At 29.3% G+C, this 13,344-nt stretch overlaps 2 protein-coding genes across 4 annotated transcripts; one reads left to right on the forward strand and one right to left on the reverse strand.

Moving 5' to 3' along the window:
* Positions 1-1,434: 1,434 nt before the first annotated feature.
* LOC113369287 (inositol polyphosphate multikinase-like) lies at positions 1,435-7,526 on the forward strand. Its single transcript, XM_026610067.1, has 6 exons — positions 1,435-1,563; positions 4,176-4,395; positions 4,469-4,770; positions 6,334-6,469; positions 6,705-6,915; positions 7,034-7,526. The coding sequence occupies exons 1-6, from the start codon at positions 1,561-1,563 to the stop codon at positions 7,524-7,526; spliced, it is 1,365 nt and encodes a 454-aa protein (XP_026465852.1). The 5' UTR covers positions 1,435-1,560.
* A 1,694-nt stretch (positions 7,527-9,220) lies between these two features.
* On the reverse strand, positions 9,221-13,084 carry LOC113369286. 3 transcript variants are annotated; one of them, XM_026610065.1, is made up of 7 exons: positions 12,901-13,084; positions 12,666-12,821; positions 12,393-12,594; positions 11,516-12,029; positions 11,237-11,417; positions 9,645-10,822; positions 9,221-9,495 (listed from the first exon to the last, which is right to left on the reverse strand). In XM_026610065.1, exons 2-7 carry the CDS (start codon positions 12,787-12,789, stop codon positions 9,316-9,318), a joined length of 2,379 nt encoding a protein of 792 aa, XP_026465850.1. In that variant the 5' UTR covers positions 12,790-12,821; positions 12,901-13,084; the 3' UTR covers positions 9,221-9,315. The 3 variants fall into 3 exon arrangements, with proteins under 3 accessions (XP_026465850.1, XP_026465849.1, XP_026465851.1); XM_026610064.1 differs by having other exon boundaries at positions 12,666-13,083; XM_026610066.1 differs by having other exon boundaries at positions 11,516-11,948; positions 12,666-13,082.
* Between the last annotated feature and the right edge of the window lie 260 nt (positions 13,085-13,344).

Below are 13,344 nucleotides of genomic sequence, written 5' to 3' on the forward strand. Positions count from 1 at the left end.
TCAAATTATGAAATTCTTTAAATTTTGGTGTAAGCATTTTTAATGTCTATACTATTTACTGTACGTAGTATTCTATTATTTTCCAATCTATTCCATGATTTTCCAACCTATTAATTTTGATACATAATATATTTTATTTATTCGTTCAATAGCAATTAACTTAACGAGACCTTTAAGGGTGCGTCTATGGAGGATGTTGGATCCTCCCTCTCCCTTGATGGTGATACGTTTGATATTTAAAATTACTTCTCCTCCTCCATATAGCATCACGTGTATTTTAGTATAAGAGATCGTTCAATTATCACGTAAGCAGATTTATTACAATTATTTACCCCCCCATCCCCCCTTGTGAGCAAAAGTAAGCAAAGCTCTTACCCCCTACCCCCATGCTTACGTAAACATTTTGCAATTAATGTAAGAAAATAAAAATACTACATATGACGTAATCATCATCCAGACTCCCCCGCCCCCATGTCAACCCAAAGTAAGCAAATCAACAACCCCCGCCCCCTATAGTGCTTACGTAATACTTGAACGGCCCCTAACGTGTATTTAGTAAAAATGGTGTTTTTTTAATCCAGGTAAAAAATGAGTACACGTGATATCTTACTAGACCCTCCTCTTCCTTGTGATATCTTGTGATTTTTTGTCAAACTTCCCGTCTCACTACTGCTTGACATCAAGCAGGCCGTTCGAGGCGGTTACCGAATCTGGAATCTCTGATTTGAAGTTCATAGCTCTAAAGGGGCGTCCATTGATCAAAGATTGCGTAAGGGAAGTGGAGTGCTAGTAATGGGGCTAGTAAGAAATCACGTGTATTTAATTTTCCTGATTTTTTTTATTTTTTAAAATGTAAAAATTTTATTCTTTAAATTTTAAAGAAAATTCTAACATTTCTCAAAAAAATCACAAAACATCACGTGGGGAGGGAGGGGTATAGTAAGATATCACGAGTATTTATTTTTTAACTGATTTTTTTAAAAAAATTCAAACATTTTCAAAAAAAAAATCAAAAATTTTACAGTTTTATCACGTAACTAAAAATACACGTGATGTTTGGTGAAAAAAGGAGGGTAATTTTGAATATCATCATATGTATGTATATATATGTATCACCAAGGGGGAGGGGGTGGGGCCAAAAATCCTTAAAAACTGGCTCACGTGATTAATGGACACTCCCTTACCATACAGCCAACCACGCCGTAAATCCCTTATAAATATTGGAAATATCAATTACCATAACAAAAATTTAGCTTCTTTATATATTATAAAAATGCTTGTATGCATTATTATTTTTATCTTTATCACAATACAAATATAAACAATGATAAAGTTTTGGTTTTCCATCGAAATGCATCGTCGATCATACGCATCCCTCCTTCGTTCTGCGTCGATGTGAAGAATTCCAACTGCTGCGGAACATTCTTGTTCAGTATCCGCATGTGTTAACATCGCATATAATTTTTCTTTGGAATAATTTCTTAAAATTTGTGCTGTGTTTCAATTGTTCATATTTGTTAAATATTTGTTACTCTACTGCTACTACTACATCCGGATTAAATGGTAACATGTGACTCATTTGATCAATATGTTATACTAATTTTACATCCGTTTAATTTTACTAACAAAATTTTGTTTAGAACTCATGACATCCTTTCTGGCTGGTATTCAAATTTTAGCTAATAATTTGATATTAATAACGAAAAGTGCGGTTGGTAATAAATTATTCTATTTTTGGTTTGTTTACTATTAAGGTTTGTCGACATCTTGTCTGGAGTTGCTTTTGGTAGAAGTTTGATAATATTGACGAATAAATACAAGATTAAAAAAATTTTAAGATTTTTTTATTCCATCATATAATTTAAAATAGCTGCCAGAATTCTTATTTCACTTCACCTATATATAATAATTTGCACTTGTCCTAGTAGATATTTAGCAAATATAAAGAAAATTTAAAAAATAAATTGCAATAAGTAGAAGTTATACCAGAGTTACTTCTACTTTGAATAAAAAAATTAATTGAGTAAAACTTTCCGATGTAAAAATTATTGTTTACTATTTTTTTTTTATAAAAATTATTTAAAATTAACTCTCTTTAACGTAGCAAGTTTCTATAAGTATTTTTAGCTATAATGTTAACAGCCAATAGGTTTTCGGCTACTTGATTAGGATGGGTATATATTTATCATATAATGTTTTTTATATTTAACTCATGATCTAAATGATTTTCTTAAATAAATTATAAAGTTATAGTAATCGCAAAAAAATCGAAAATGAAAATTTTTATATATCTTTACGTTTCGAAGGTTTCTGAACATTTTGGCATACCTTAGAAAAAATGGTTGGATGTGTGTGTGTGTGTGCGTGTGTGTGTGCGGATACAAATTTTCGTCTATCAACGATCAACCGATTTGAATAATTCAAAAAACATTTGATTCGTATTGATAAGGAGACGTGCTGATCTGTTTTTGGCGGAGGCAGGTCTAGCCGTTCCGAAGATACAGGGCAAAAAGTGCCAAAAATGGTAACTCAGTTTTTTAAGAGAACGGAGCGTCCGATTTTAACAATTCAAAAAACATTTTACTTGTATTGACAAGATGAACAACTGATTAAATTTTCACGAAGGCAGATTTCAAAAAGTTTTTTTTTCCAAAAAAAAAATATTTTTTTTTCAAAAATTTATAGTTTCTTAAAAATCCAGTTTTGTCAAAGTAAGTTTTTTTCAAAAATGTTAATCTTTTTAAAAAAATATATTTTGGTACGGGAAGTTCCAGCAATTTGCCTTAAGGCACGATGCCATGCGCTCCACTAGTTTTTTTTTTTAATAATTTTATAGCAACATCTTCTGGGCTAATAGATTGGAATGGAAATGTTTGATAAATAATTTTTTAAACTTGGCCTACTTTTTAAACGATTTTCCCAATTAAATCTAATCTTCTCAATTTTTAAACATTTTAACTTTTAATGATTTTAAAATAATAAATTTATTTTTCTTAATTTTTAATAATAATCATTTGATATATTTGTGGGTGTTAATTATTAGGAAAACGAAAAATAAATTATTTGTTTCTTTTGTTTTCTTATATTTATTTATAATTCACTAAATTTATACTTATTACTATACTTAGTAATCATATTATTTTAAAATAGTATATTTAAACAGTATGACTACATATAAGAAAAACGCCAACAGCAAAAAATTGTATACTATTATCTAGATTATCGAAATAAAAAGTGGATAAAGTACGGAAATAGATAATTTTAGTGATACAAAATATTTTAAAACAATCATTTACATATCCATTTTACAAGTTATGATATCACATACTAATCCAGGCACGATTTTTCATTGTACTATTAGCAACATGCCGTATCTACCAAAATGATTAATTCTAATTGTAAGATAACATATCATATTATGTACGATATGATTTAAATGTAAGAACCACAACGGCGATGTAAATTATTTTATTCTAATAGTTGCAAGATGAAGTAAATTAATCATTATTAAAATAAAAAATAATCATTTTATTCTACAATAGCCAGCGATTTTTGTCCCTGATTTATTGGAATAAATGCAATTAAAATTGACCTCGACTAAAATTATTGTTTAGAAATTTTGACCTAGAAAGTATATTTTGGGCGTTGTAACTTATTTTAATGTGTTTTTTGTGATAGCTAAATTTTATGCAGTTTTTAATGGATTGTGAAATTTGATGATAGATACTAAATACTCTATAAAATAAAAATATTTTAAAGTAAGATTTAAATATTTAAATTTTTACTGTATAAAATATAATGTGATGGAATATAATGTTAGGTGATAAACTAACTAATATTAATTTTATTACTTTGGAATAAAACATGCTCGGAGCCGAGAGCTAACAGTTAACTCTATATAAGAAAATATTATTCTCTTGATTTCTAAATATAGTTATAAATGTATACAAAAAATGTTAAGGAATTTTTAATATTTTTATTTACATTTTACTTTTTACGTCTTAACAAGATCTATCCACCTGCATATCTAAATATTTTATATAGTCTTGGAATGTTTGTTTTCATTCAAGTGTTACAATTTGTTTAATAGGAGTAAATGTGATAGGTGTTTATATAAGACAATAATTTTTATATTTTTATTTTTATTTATTTATTTATTTTTATTTAATTTCCAGGACGTTATAAGTCGAATGCAATTGCCGCCTTTCCAGGGGCGGCGTCAAAGCACACCAGGAGTTTTCTTCGGTCAATTATCTTCTCTTCGAGTACCAGCATCTTTGACATCTTCGCCCATGCAACGCGCGGACTCCTTGACCACCGAACTACCTCCAGACACCGCCCCTCTGGACAACCAGGTGGCTGGACATAGCTTCGAACCGGGGACAGATGCCCTGGGTAAGAGATAAATTTTAGAAACTGTCCATTAAAGTGGCTGGTTAAATAATATTTATAATATTTTTATTATCAGGGATGCTTAAACATTCCGATGGCACAATCCTGAAACCTTGCACAAAACCGCTGTGTGGAATCCGCGAATCACGTTTCTATGAGTCTCTCAAAGAAAGCACCAGTAGAAGCAAAGCTCTTCTTGCTTCGCTGGTTCCTGAGTATCATGGTACAAGAAGATTACGAGTTGGCCCAAGAGACATCAATTTTATAGTATTAGCCGATGTTACCCAAGGCATGCGAGAACCTTGCATTATGGATGTTAAGATTGGTAAAAGAACCTGGGATCCACTTGCTACTCCTGAAAAGATTAAAGCCGAGGAGGTAGGTCTTAATAATTATTTTTATGATTTTTAATATTGTTTTATTATTTTTAATTCTTGCTAATTGATTAGCAGCACAATATGTATCGAGTGTTTATTGAAAATAACAATTTCAATAGTTTTTTAGGGTTGTTTTTTACTAACTTGCTATTAATGAATGAGATTATTCTGCTATATCACGTGAGTGAATTTTTAAGGATTTTTGGTCCTCCCTCCCCCTTGGTGATATTCAAAATAACCCTCCTCCCCATCCAAACATCACATATATTTTAAGTTAAGCGATAAAACTGTGATTTTTTTTTATAAAAAATGAAAATGTTTGATTTTTTTTAAAAAATCAGTTAAAAATTAATACACACGATATCTTACTATACCCCTCCCTCCCCCATGTGATATTTCGTAACTTTTTGTCAAACCTCCCCACAATCCCCCTAAAAACTTCACGTGATTAATGGACGCCCCCTTATGCATTACAATAACTAATTCTTGTGAAAATCATTAGAAAATGTTCTCTATTTTTTAAAGTATTGTTTATTTTTATAATGTTTTATTAAATAAATTATTTATTACTCAATTTTTTGCCTATAAAATTCAATTATGAATTTTATTTAAGACTATTTGCCTAAATGATATTTTTATTAATTAAGCTTCTGACATTTTTAAACAGTTTTTATTATATTAAATGTTTTTTTGTTTTTAATTCACAAAACTTCTTTATAATTATTTACTTTCTGGAGATATACTTTTATTTTTATTATTTTTATTATTTGATGATAATCAAAATAACTACTATTAGATTATTATTATTCTTATTTTTTTTAATTATCTCTCTTATCCATGTTAATAATAATATTATTATTTCTATCATTATTATTATTATTATCACTATTGTTTTTAATTATTATGTGTTTTGATTTTACATTTTTAATTTCTGCATTGAAAATTATCCTCTATTTTTTATTGTATTTTATCAAAAATATATATTATTACTAGATGCTTTAGTAACAGTTGCAAAACACTTATAACTTTACAATTTTTATCTTTTGCAATTTAAATATTTTTATATGCAAAATAATATTGTATTTCGTATGAATTTTATTACATCATAATCATCAATCATGTTCTATTTATTTTATTTAAATCGTTTAGCCTCTATTATTTTTATTTCTGGTAGCACGTGGATCAATCAATACACATGTATTGTTTTCAATTACGTTAACTGCGTTCATTATTCGAATAGCAACAAGCGAGTTGATAATTTTAGAGTTTTATTTGCAGAAATCATTATCAGTTTGCAAATAAAAAGAGTTTATTTGAATATCATTTTAGCAGTATCGATTTAATTTCTGTTCTGTGTAAAACAATACACGACATTTATAAAAATGTGCTAAATTGTTTTAATTAGTTTGGTTTGACAAAAAAATATTGTCGTTGAATTTGCTCAATGTTTCGTTTGAAAGCGTATTGAATCAATTAGCACGTGCTAAAAAGATTCATGCTACGGGTTCAGGAAATTATATATGTTCTAGTTTTTAAATACTAATTCCTTTTTACTTATTTTCAGTCTAAATACACTGCCTGCAAAAATACCCTTAGTTTTTGCATTCCTGGATTCCAAGTTCATTCTATTAAAACCGGACGGGTACGAAGATTTGGTAAAGACTATGGTAAAAAGTTGAGCCCAGAATCTGTTAAGGAAGGTAATAAATTGATGGTAGGGAAATGTAAATAGAAATTCATTCTTTGAAATCCGATGTTGAATATTGAAATTACAAAAATCAAATTTGCTTCTGAAGAAGAAAATATCACATAAATTTGTATTATGAATCCATGCATCTGTGACAATAAGTAATATGCTTTTATGAAAATACTGTTACTCATATGTTCAAAATAACAAAATCTTTTCTTATAACTTTTATATTTGATTGATTTCAGCATTACGTACATTTTTAAATGCACCAGACGATACTCAACTATGCCGTGCTCTTCTGGTTCAATTGCTGGCTGGACTGTGGCGAGTTTTACGATGGGCGCGATCTCAGACTGACCTTCGTCTTTATAGCAGCAGCCTGCTGTTGGCTTACGATGCAAAACGCCTTCGTGAAGAGTTGGAAGCGCGCCCACCAGTACCAAAACCAGTAAACAGGTCGGTCAAATGTAAAAATATTAAAATTTATTTTAAATGAATACTCATAAATTGGAATATTTTTACAATATACTATATTGTTAATGAATATCAACCCGAAGTTCATTTTTACCTGCAGGGTGCGTCTAGGACGTTCTGGTAGTTTGCGCCTGCATACGAAACCTTTAGATACATTATCGATGAACGGCTCATCGTGCGCTCTTAGCGGTCAATTAAGTCCCACAGGAGCCCCCCTATTTAGACCAGGTAGAAGACCTTCATCTCCGGAAATCTTATTTAGTGCAGCATCAAATCCAGCCACAGCAATAGCCGGTTCTCCTACAAAATACCGTGGTCTTCAACGAACACATTCGTTCAGACATAACTATGACAACGACATGAAAAATATAAGACGAAATTACGAAAGCATGCTTGATGATTTGATAGCAACTGAAGATGCACCAGCGTCGGGAACGCCTGGTGATAATTGGGCAGTTGTGAAAATGATAGATTTTGCTCACGTGTTTCCGGCAACTAATGAATTCGGGCCGGATAAAAACTATTTGGCCGGAGTTGAAAATCTTGTAAAATTGTTCGAAGCACTGCTTGTAGAAACAGAATGGACTGAATGAACAGGGAAACTATTTGTTCACGTATGTATGATGATGTGTTACATAATTGATAGTCATTTATATATTAATACGCAATATATTGCGTATAGGTTTATTACTAATGATATTTATGAACACGTATATGTATCTTAAGTGCTGCATATAAGTACATGCAGCGCTTAAAATACCAATTTCATCATGCAATACATTCGAATGATTTAGAAAGTTCATTTTATCAAACTCTAAATGCACCTCTTATTGGAGCCGATACCATAAAAAATGGTTTGGTAATTATGAATGTTTTCTGAAATTCGATATCTAACAATACAAATTATATTCACTCCTAAACATAAACAAGGAAATAGTTTCTAAAACTATTCCTATTTGCATGTATATAAATGTTGTATAATCTTTATATTTAAATTAAGTCTTAATTGAGACACATATACCATGTTCATTAAGCTGCATTTTTTATTGCAATTCTGGCATTTTCACTTAATTGCTGATAGTCATTATAAGTGATATTATTATTATTACGAAAAAGTTATGACTTTTTCTAAAAGCAGGTGTAGTACGTACATAATGTAATTGATATTGCCATTGAAAATTCAGAATTTTTATCTTTTATAAACTGTTTATATACGGATACATAAAAAGTAGAATTGTGCAGAATTAGTATGTTTATGAATTAAAATATTTTCATTTTGATACATTTGTAATTTATGATAACTGACCTAATTTAATATGGAATTAATATTAAGATTTGCAAATTACAATTATAAAAAAAAATATACAGGGAATATCTGTTAACGTGAAGAGAAATTCTTACTTAATTATTAATTATATTCTAAAATCTAATCTCATATAAAACTTGTTATTGTCATCACACACTGCTTTTTGAAGAAACCTCCATATATATATTTAAACTATATTTAACATGATTTTTAATAATAAGTCAAAACAGTATTTATTTAAAATATTTTATTAGCAAAATTAGTATTTTGTGGCTAATACAATAAAATTTCAAATTAATTTTGCTTCATATCATTGATAGTCACATGATCAAAGTCATTTCATCAATCTGGCGTTATTTATATTTGATATATTCACTAATAGTTTTTATATTTATTATTATTTAGATAATATAACAGTTCCTTAATAATAATGCTATGTTTTATAAATTATATTAGCTAGTAAACATTTTCTTTATAGGCATTATGTAATTTTAAAAAAATATACAGTTTTTATCTATGACTTGTTTTGGTATAATATAATTAGTTTATGGTGATTTAGTGCACACATAAATGTTTAGAATTATGCCTCACAACACGGTCTTTGTATCTGCAACAAAGGATAAACAATAACACCTCTCTGTTTGAAAAACATAAATTCTTTCTGAACAAAACATAAGATTTATATGGAATTCTTAAAAATTTAAACAATATCAACAACTATAATACTAAAGCTTTAAATTTTTTTAATAACTAAATAAGAATTATAAATCACAAAACAATAATGAACTCATGTTAATTTCTTACATAACTGAATATTTTATTTATTAATTCATATTTAATTCTTAATAATTCATAACTAATTTATTTATTATAAATCTATGCAAACTTCTGTTAAAACCATTTTATAATTTCTATATGAAAACAAACTGATAGTTTTATTTTGAAAATTTAGTTAATACATTTTTCATCATTAGTTTTGGTTGTTTGTGCGAACTAGATATATAATTTATTTTTCTATGGCCCAGTTGTTATCACAAAGAAAAAACATCAAAATATAACATATAATTAATGATACGTTATATTTTAGGAAGCTTAGGTGCAGTTACAACTGGATTATCTTGCTCAATTTGTTTGCGACCTTCTTCTTTATAGTCATAGGTACAACTATGCGTCTCTGCATAGCGGTGTTGTGCACAAAATGTCCCACCGCATCTGCATACCATGGCTGTTGTTATTGTGAGCCGTTTACCACAAACCTACAAGGTAAAACAAATTACTATTTTCTATAATATATATATATATATATATATATATATATATATATATATCTATAATCTTGAACAACAATTTAATTATTACAGTTAAAATAACAATTGGTAAACCGTATTTTAAACTATTTGCATACCTTGCATCTCATTCGTTTTTTCTTTGCAACAGGTTCTCCTGCTGGCGTCTCTGCAGAATCTTCAGGTTGTGATTTCTCTGAGGTTCTCTCTTTGCTTTTTGATGGATTTACAGAATGATTTGAAGAGTTAGATTCAGTATTTTTTAAGGTTGGCGCTTGAAAAATTACAAGTGTACTATTTTGTGTTCTTTTTAAAGAACCGCCGGGAGTCCAAGACAATTTTGGTAAAGATTTAGACTGTGGTGTAGAATGAATTATTGGCAGGGGAGTAGGTACCATAGTTTTATTTTTGGTATGTTTTAAACAACACTGTTTTTGATGTGCGATTTCTTCTCTAAATATTGAAGTATTTGGCATTTTTATAATTTTATGTTCATCTTTATTCAGCAAAGGCTGAGCCTCACAAGATAGGCAATTTAGACCTTCAAAACTTCTAACTCGATCAGTATGCACATTTCTTCTACTAAATCTGCTTTGAGAATTTAATGGCGAGTGCATGTGAGAATGTTCATTAATCTTTGACAAACACTCACTAGATCTATTAAGTCCCCTGTTCTTAGACATATTCACTTTTCGTTTTGGTATGCGAACTCTATCCAAGTTTTCATAACTACCAGTATAGTCTAAATATTCAGTATTGCTATGTCGCGTCAACTGTGGTGTTTCAAATTTCTTGGAGTTCAACTTTTCTAAATTTGATGTACTACAAGAATGTTGAAAATCATCATTAAAATAAACATCCTTTGTTTTATCAAGGTTAGATGTGGATGAACATTGTGTGTTATGAATGTTATTGTTTAATTGATGCAGTGCTGGATTGCTTTGGAAATAAGTTCTATTTGATCTCTGAAGTGGCGGGGGCTCATACCTTGCATGTGAAGATGCCTGGATATTTGATCTTAATTCACAGCTTGAATTAGAATTTTGTTGAATATATTGCGAAATGCTTTTAAGATTAGGGTATCCTTTGTGATTCCCTATTTCCAAACATTCTATGGAGTCTGATAAGTTGATTTTAGTTGACACAGGAGCTTCCATGTGCAACTTAGGGCTTTCCAATTGCATACTAAAAGTGTCTAAAGTATCATCCCTCGCTGACAGGTCTTCAGGAGTTACTTGAGGTCTAGGAGAATCTCCTGGAGGATACAATAAACAGGACAGGCGATAACGACTGCTATCTGCAACAAAATACATATATTCAGATGTATGTTTATCATTTTATTTTCAAATTTAAATTTAAACTAACACTCTTTCAATAATATTAAATAATAATACACTAAATTTCATATTGAAAAAATAATATTATTTTTAAAGCGAGAAAAAGGTATTTGTAAAATATATTATTTGCACACATTTATTTTTTGATGAAAGGAAAAAAAACAATTGCACTTAATATCATAATCATTTCTGATGACACATAAATTAAATAAAATATATCACACAAAGTGCTGTAATCTCGATATATAACTTTATTTTTTTTAGGATTAATTAATATAGATCAGATATTAATGATAACATTTGAAATTGTATTTATTCATTAATGTTTGAAAGTCAATAACAAATTAATAAATTTTATTATTAATGATTATTACCTCCTGTTGATGTTGAAGGCACAGGGCATGGAGTTGGAAGTAGTTTCAAAGGCTCTTCATGATCATCTGACAATGTTAATTCTAAACTAAGTTCGCCCTCATTTTGGTAGCAAACAGGACCAGCACCTGTAACAAGACCCTCCGGTGTTGGTACTCTTTCAGCTTTATGTCTTCGACTGATCTAAAAACATTATTGACATACATAGATTATTACATAATCAAACTTTTTAAAAACACGATTTTTAATTTTAGATAGAGCATTGAAAAAAGAATATTCACCTGAGTTACACGACTTTCATCAGAGGAATCAGAATCTTCACGAAGTCTTCTTGCTGAAGGCATATCTGAGGACTTGTTTGAACTAACACCTATAATGTAAGTAGCTTGTGCTACACTATTCCGAACTCTTCTGATAGGCTTACTTCCACCTTTAGAAACAAGGCCTAGGAGTTCCAATTCCTCACTAATAATTTCAGTACTTGTTTTGGAACCATATGGTAACTTATGTCGCTTTAATTTAACAGTTGTGGATGATTTTTCAACAGTACTATTTTTGTTTCTTTTTAATTGCAATGCTTCCATTTTCTTACGCAAATCTCTCATCTTAGTGAAAGTGCAAATATTTTCTTGCATTTTATCCAAACCCCAATCATTGTCATAGGCACCCTCTGGTGAATCATCACTTGGATTTGAAGAGTCCGTGTCATATGACCTAGCAATACGAAATATGCTCATACTTGAACCATCATGATGTAATTCTAAACGATATTTTCCACTTTTTCTAATTTCATCGCTAAAATTATTTTTTAAAAATATGTTCAAGCAATGAATATTGTGTGCACTATCAGAGATAAATTATCATAACTGATATTATGTTAATTTCACAATAGAATTTTTCAGAATAACAGTTTTCATTTATAACATTAAACATAAACAAAATGTAAAAGCATAATTCTCCATTATTATTGAGTAAAGTTTATTTTATTTTCGAAATGTAAATATTTACTAATGAAAGAGTTACAACAGAAACACAAATAGAAGATGAAAAACGATTTTAAGTAATACATGAATATGTATACTCTTCCAATTAAACTACATAAATAACAGTTACAATAGTTTACTTCTAAGGTAAGAATTTATGATTAAGAAACCATACCTGTCAAACAAATCTTTACAGTCTATCCAAGACTCATCAGTTTTGGGACTCTTCAACGTTCTTCTTGTAGCGATTGGACCACCTCTCATAGAAACTACTAATTTTAATGTACAACCTTCAGTTATTTTGGCCGTGGACAATGTTGTCGAATCATCAAGCTCTTGCAATCTATACAACAAGTGTTGTTGAGAGACTGGGATACCTACAGAATGTAATTATATTAAATTAATGAAATTGATTGATATATTAGTGTAAATGATTGAAAATTCATACCTTCTATTCTGTATATTCTCCATTTAATTGAAAGGACTGTATCCTGTTGCGACACAAGAAGCTCAAAAAGTGTGCCAGTCAATGTTTCTATAATTATTTTCAATCTTGGAGTTCTTCCAGCCATTTCTAACAATTTAATGCCCAATAGAATTCGTTCTTAAAATAAATTAACGTTATCAGTCATAAAAGATATCCCAGCATTTCCTCAAAATGTCTCCTACATATACTTATTTACATTATTTCATGTAAATTATATCACCACATATCATTATATTGACATTTTCCAAAATTTTGAAGAAATTTTAGGATATTGCAAGTATAAAACAATAAATTTCTTATTGTTAAAACTTCGGAAGACTAAATTTTGTTTGCGTTATTTTTTGTTGTGTTGGACGACTATTCTTTCATTTTGTCAAATATTTCGTAGCTTAGGTGGGGTATGAAATTTCATCAATCATCAATCCACACGATGATACAATATCAATTCATTTAAACTTCTGAAACCACATCCATAAATAGTTTGTGAAGGTAAATCGAAAAGTAATAATGTTTACAAAATGACACACGTAGGGCAATATTTTATCACAAAAGAAACACTATCTGTTGTTTACACTTTTCACACGCACTAAAATGTATAAAATGCAATTGATAGCTTTTATTGAGGCATTGAAACTTTTAT

The sequence above is a fragment of the Ctenocephalides felis genome, unplaced genomic scaffold, assembly GCF_003426905.1.
Source record: "Ctenocephalides felis isolate EL2017-DRISC unplaced genomic scaffold, ASM342690v1 CF-g0.4_SCAFFOLD_01209, whole genome shotgun sequence".
Classification (NCBI taxonomy): Eukaryota; Metazoa; Arthropoda; class Insecta; order Siphonaptera; family Pulicidae; genus Ctenocephalides; species Ctenocephalides felis.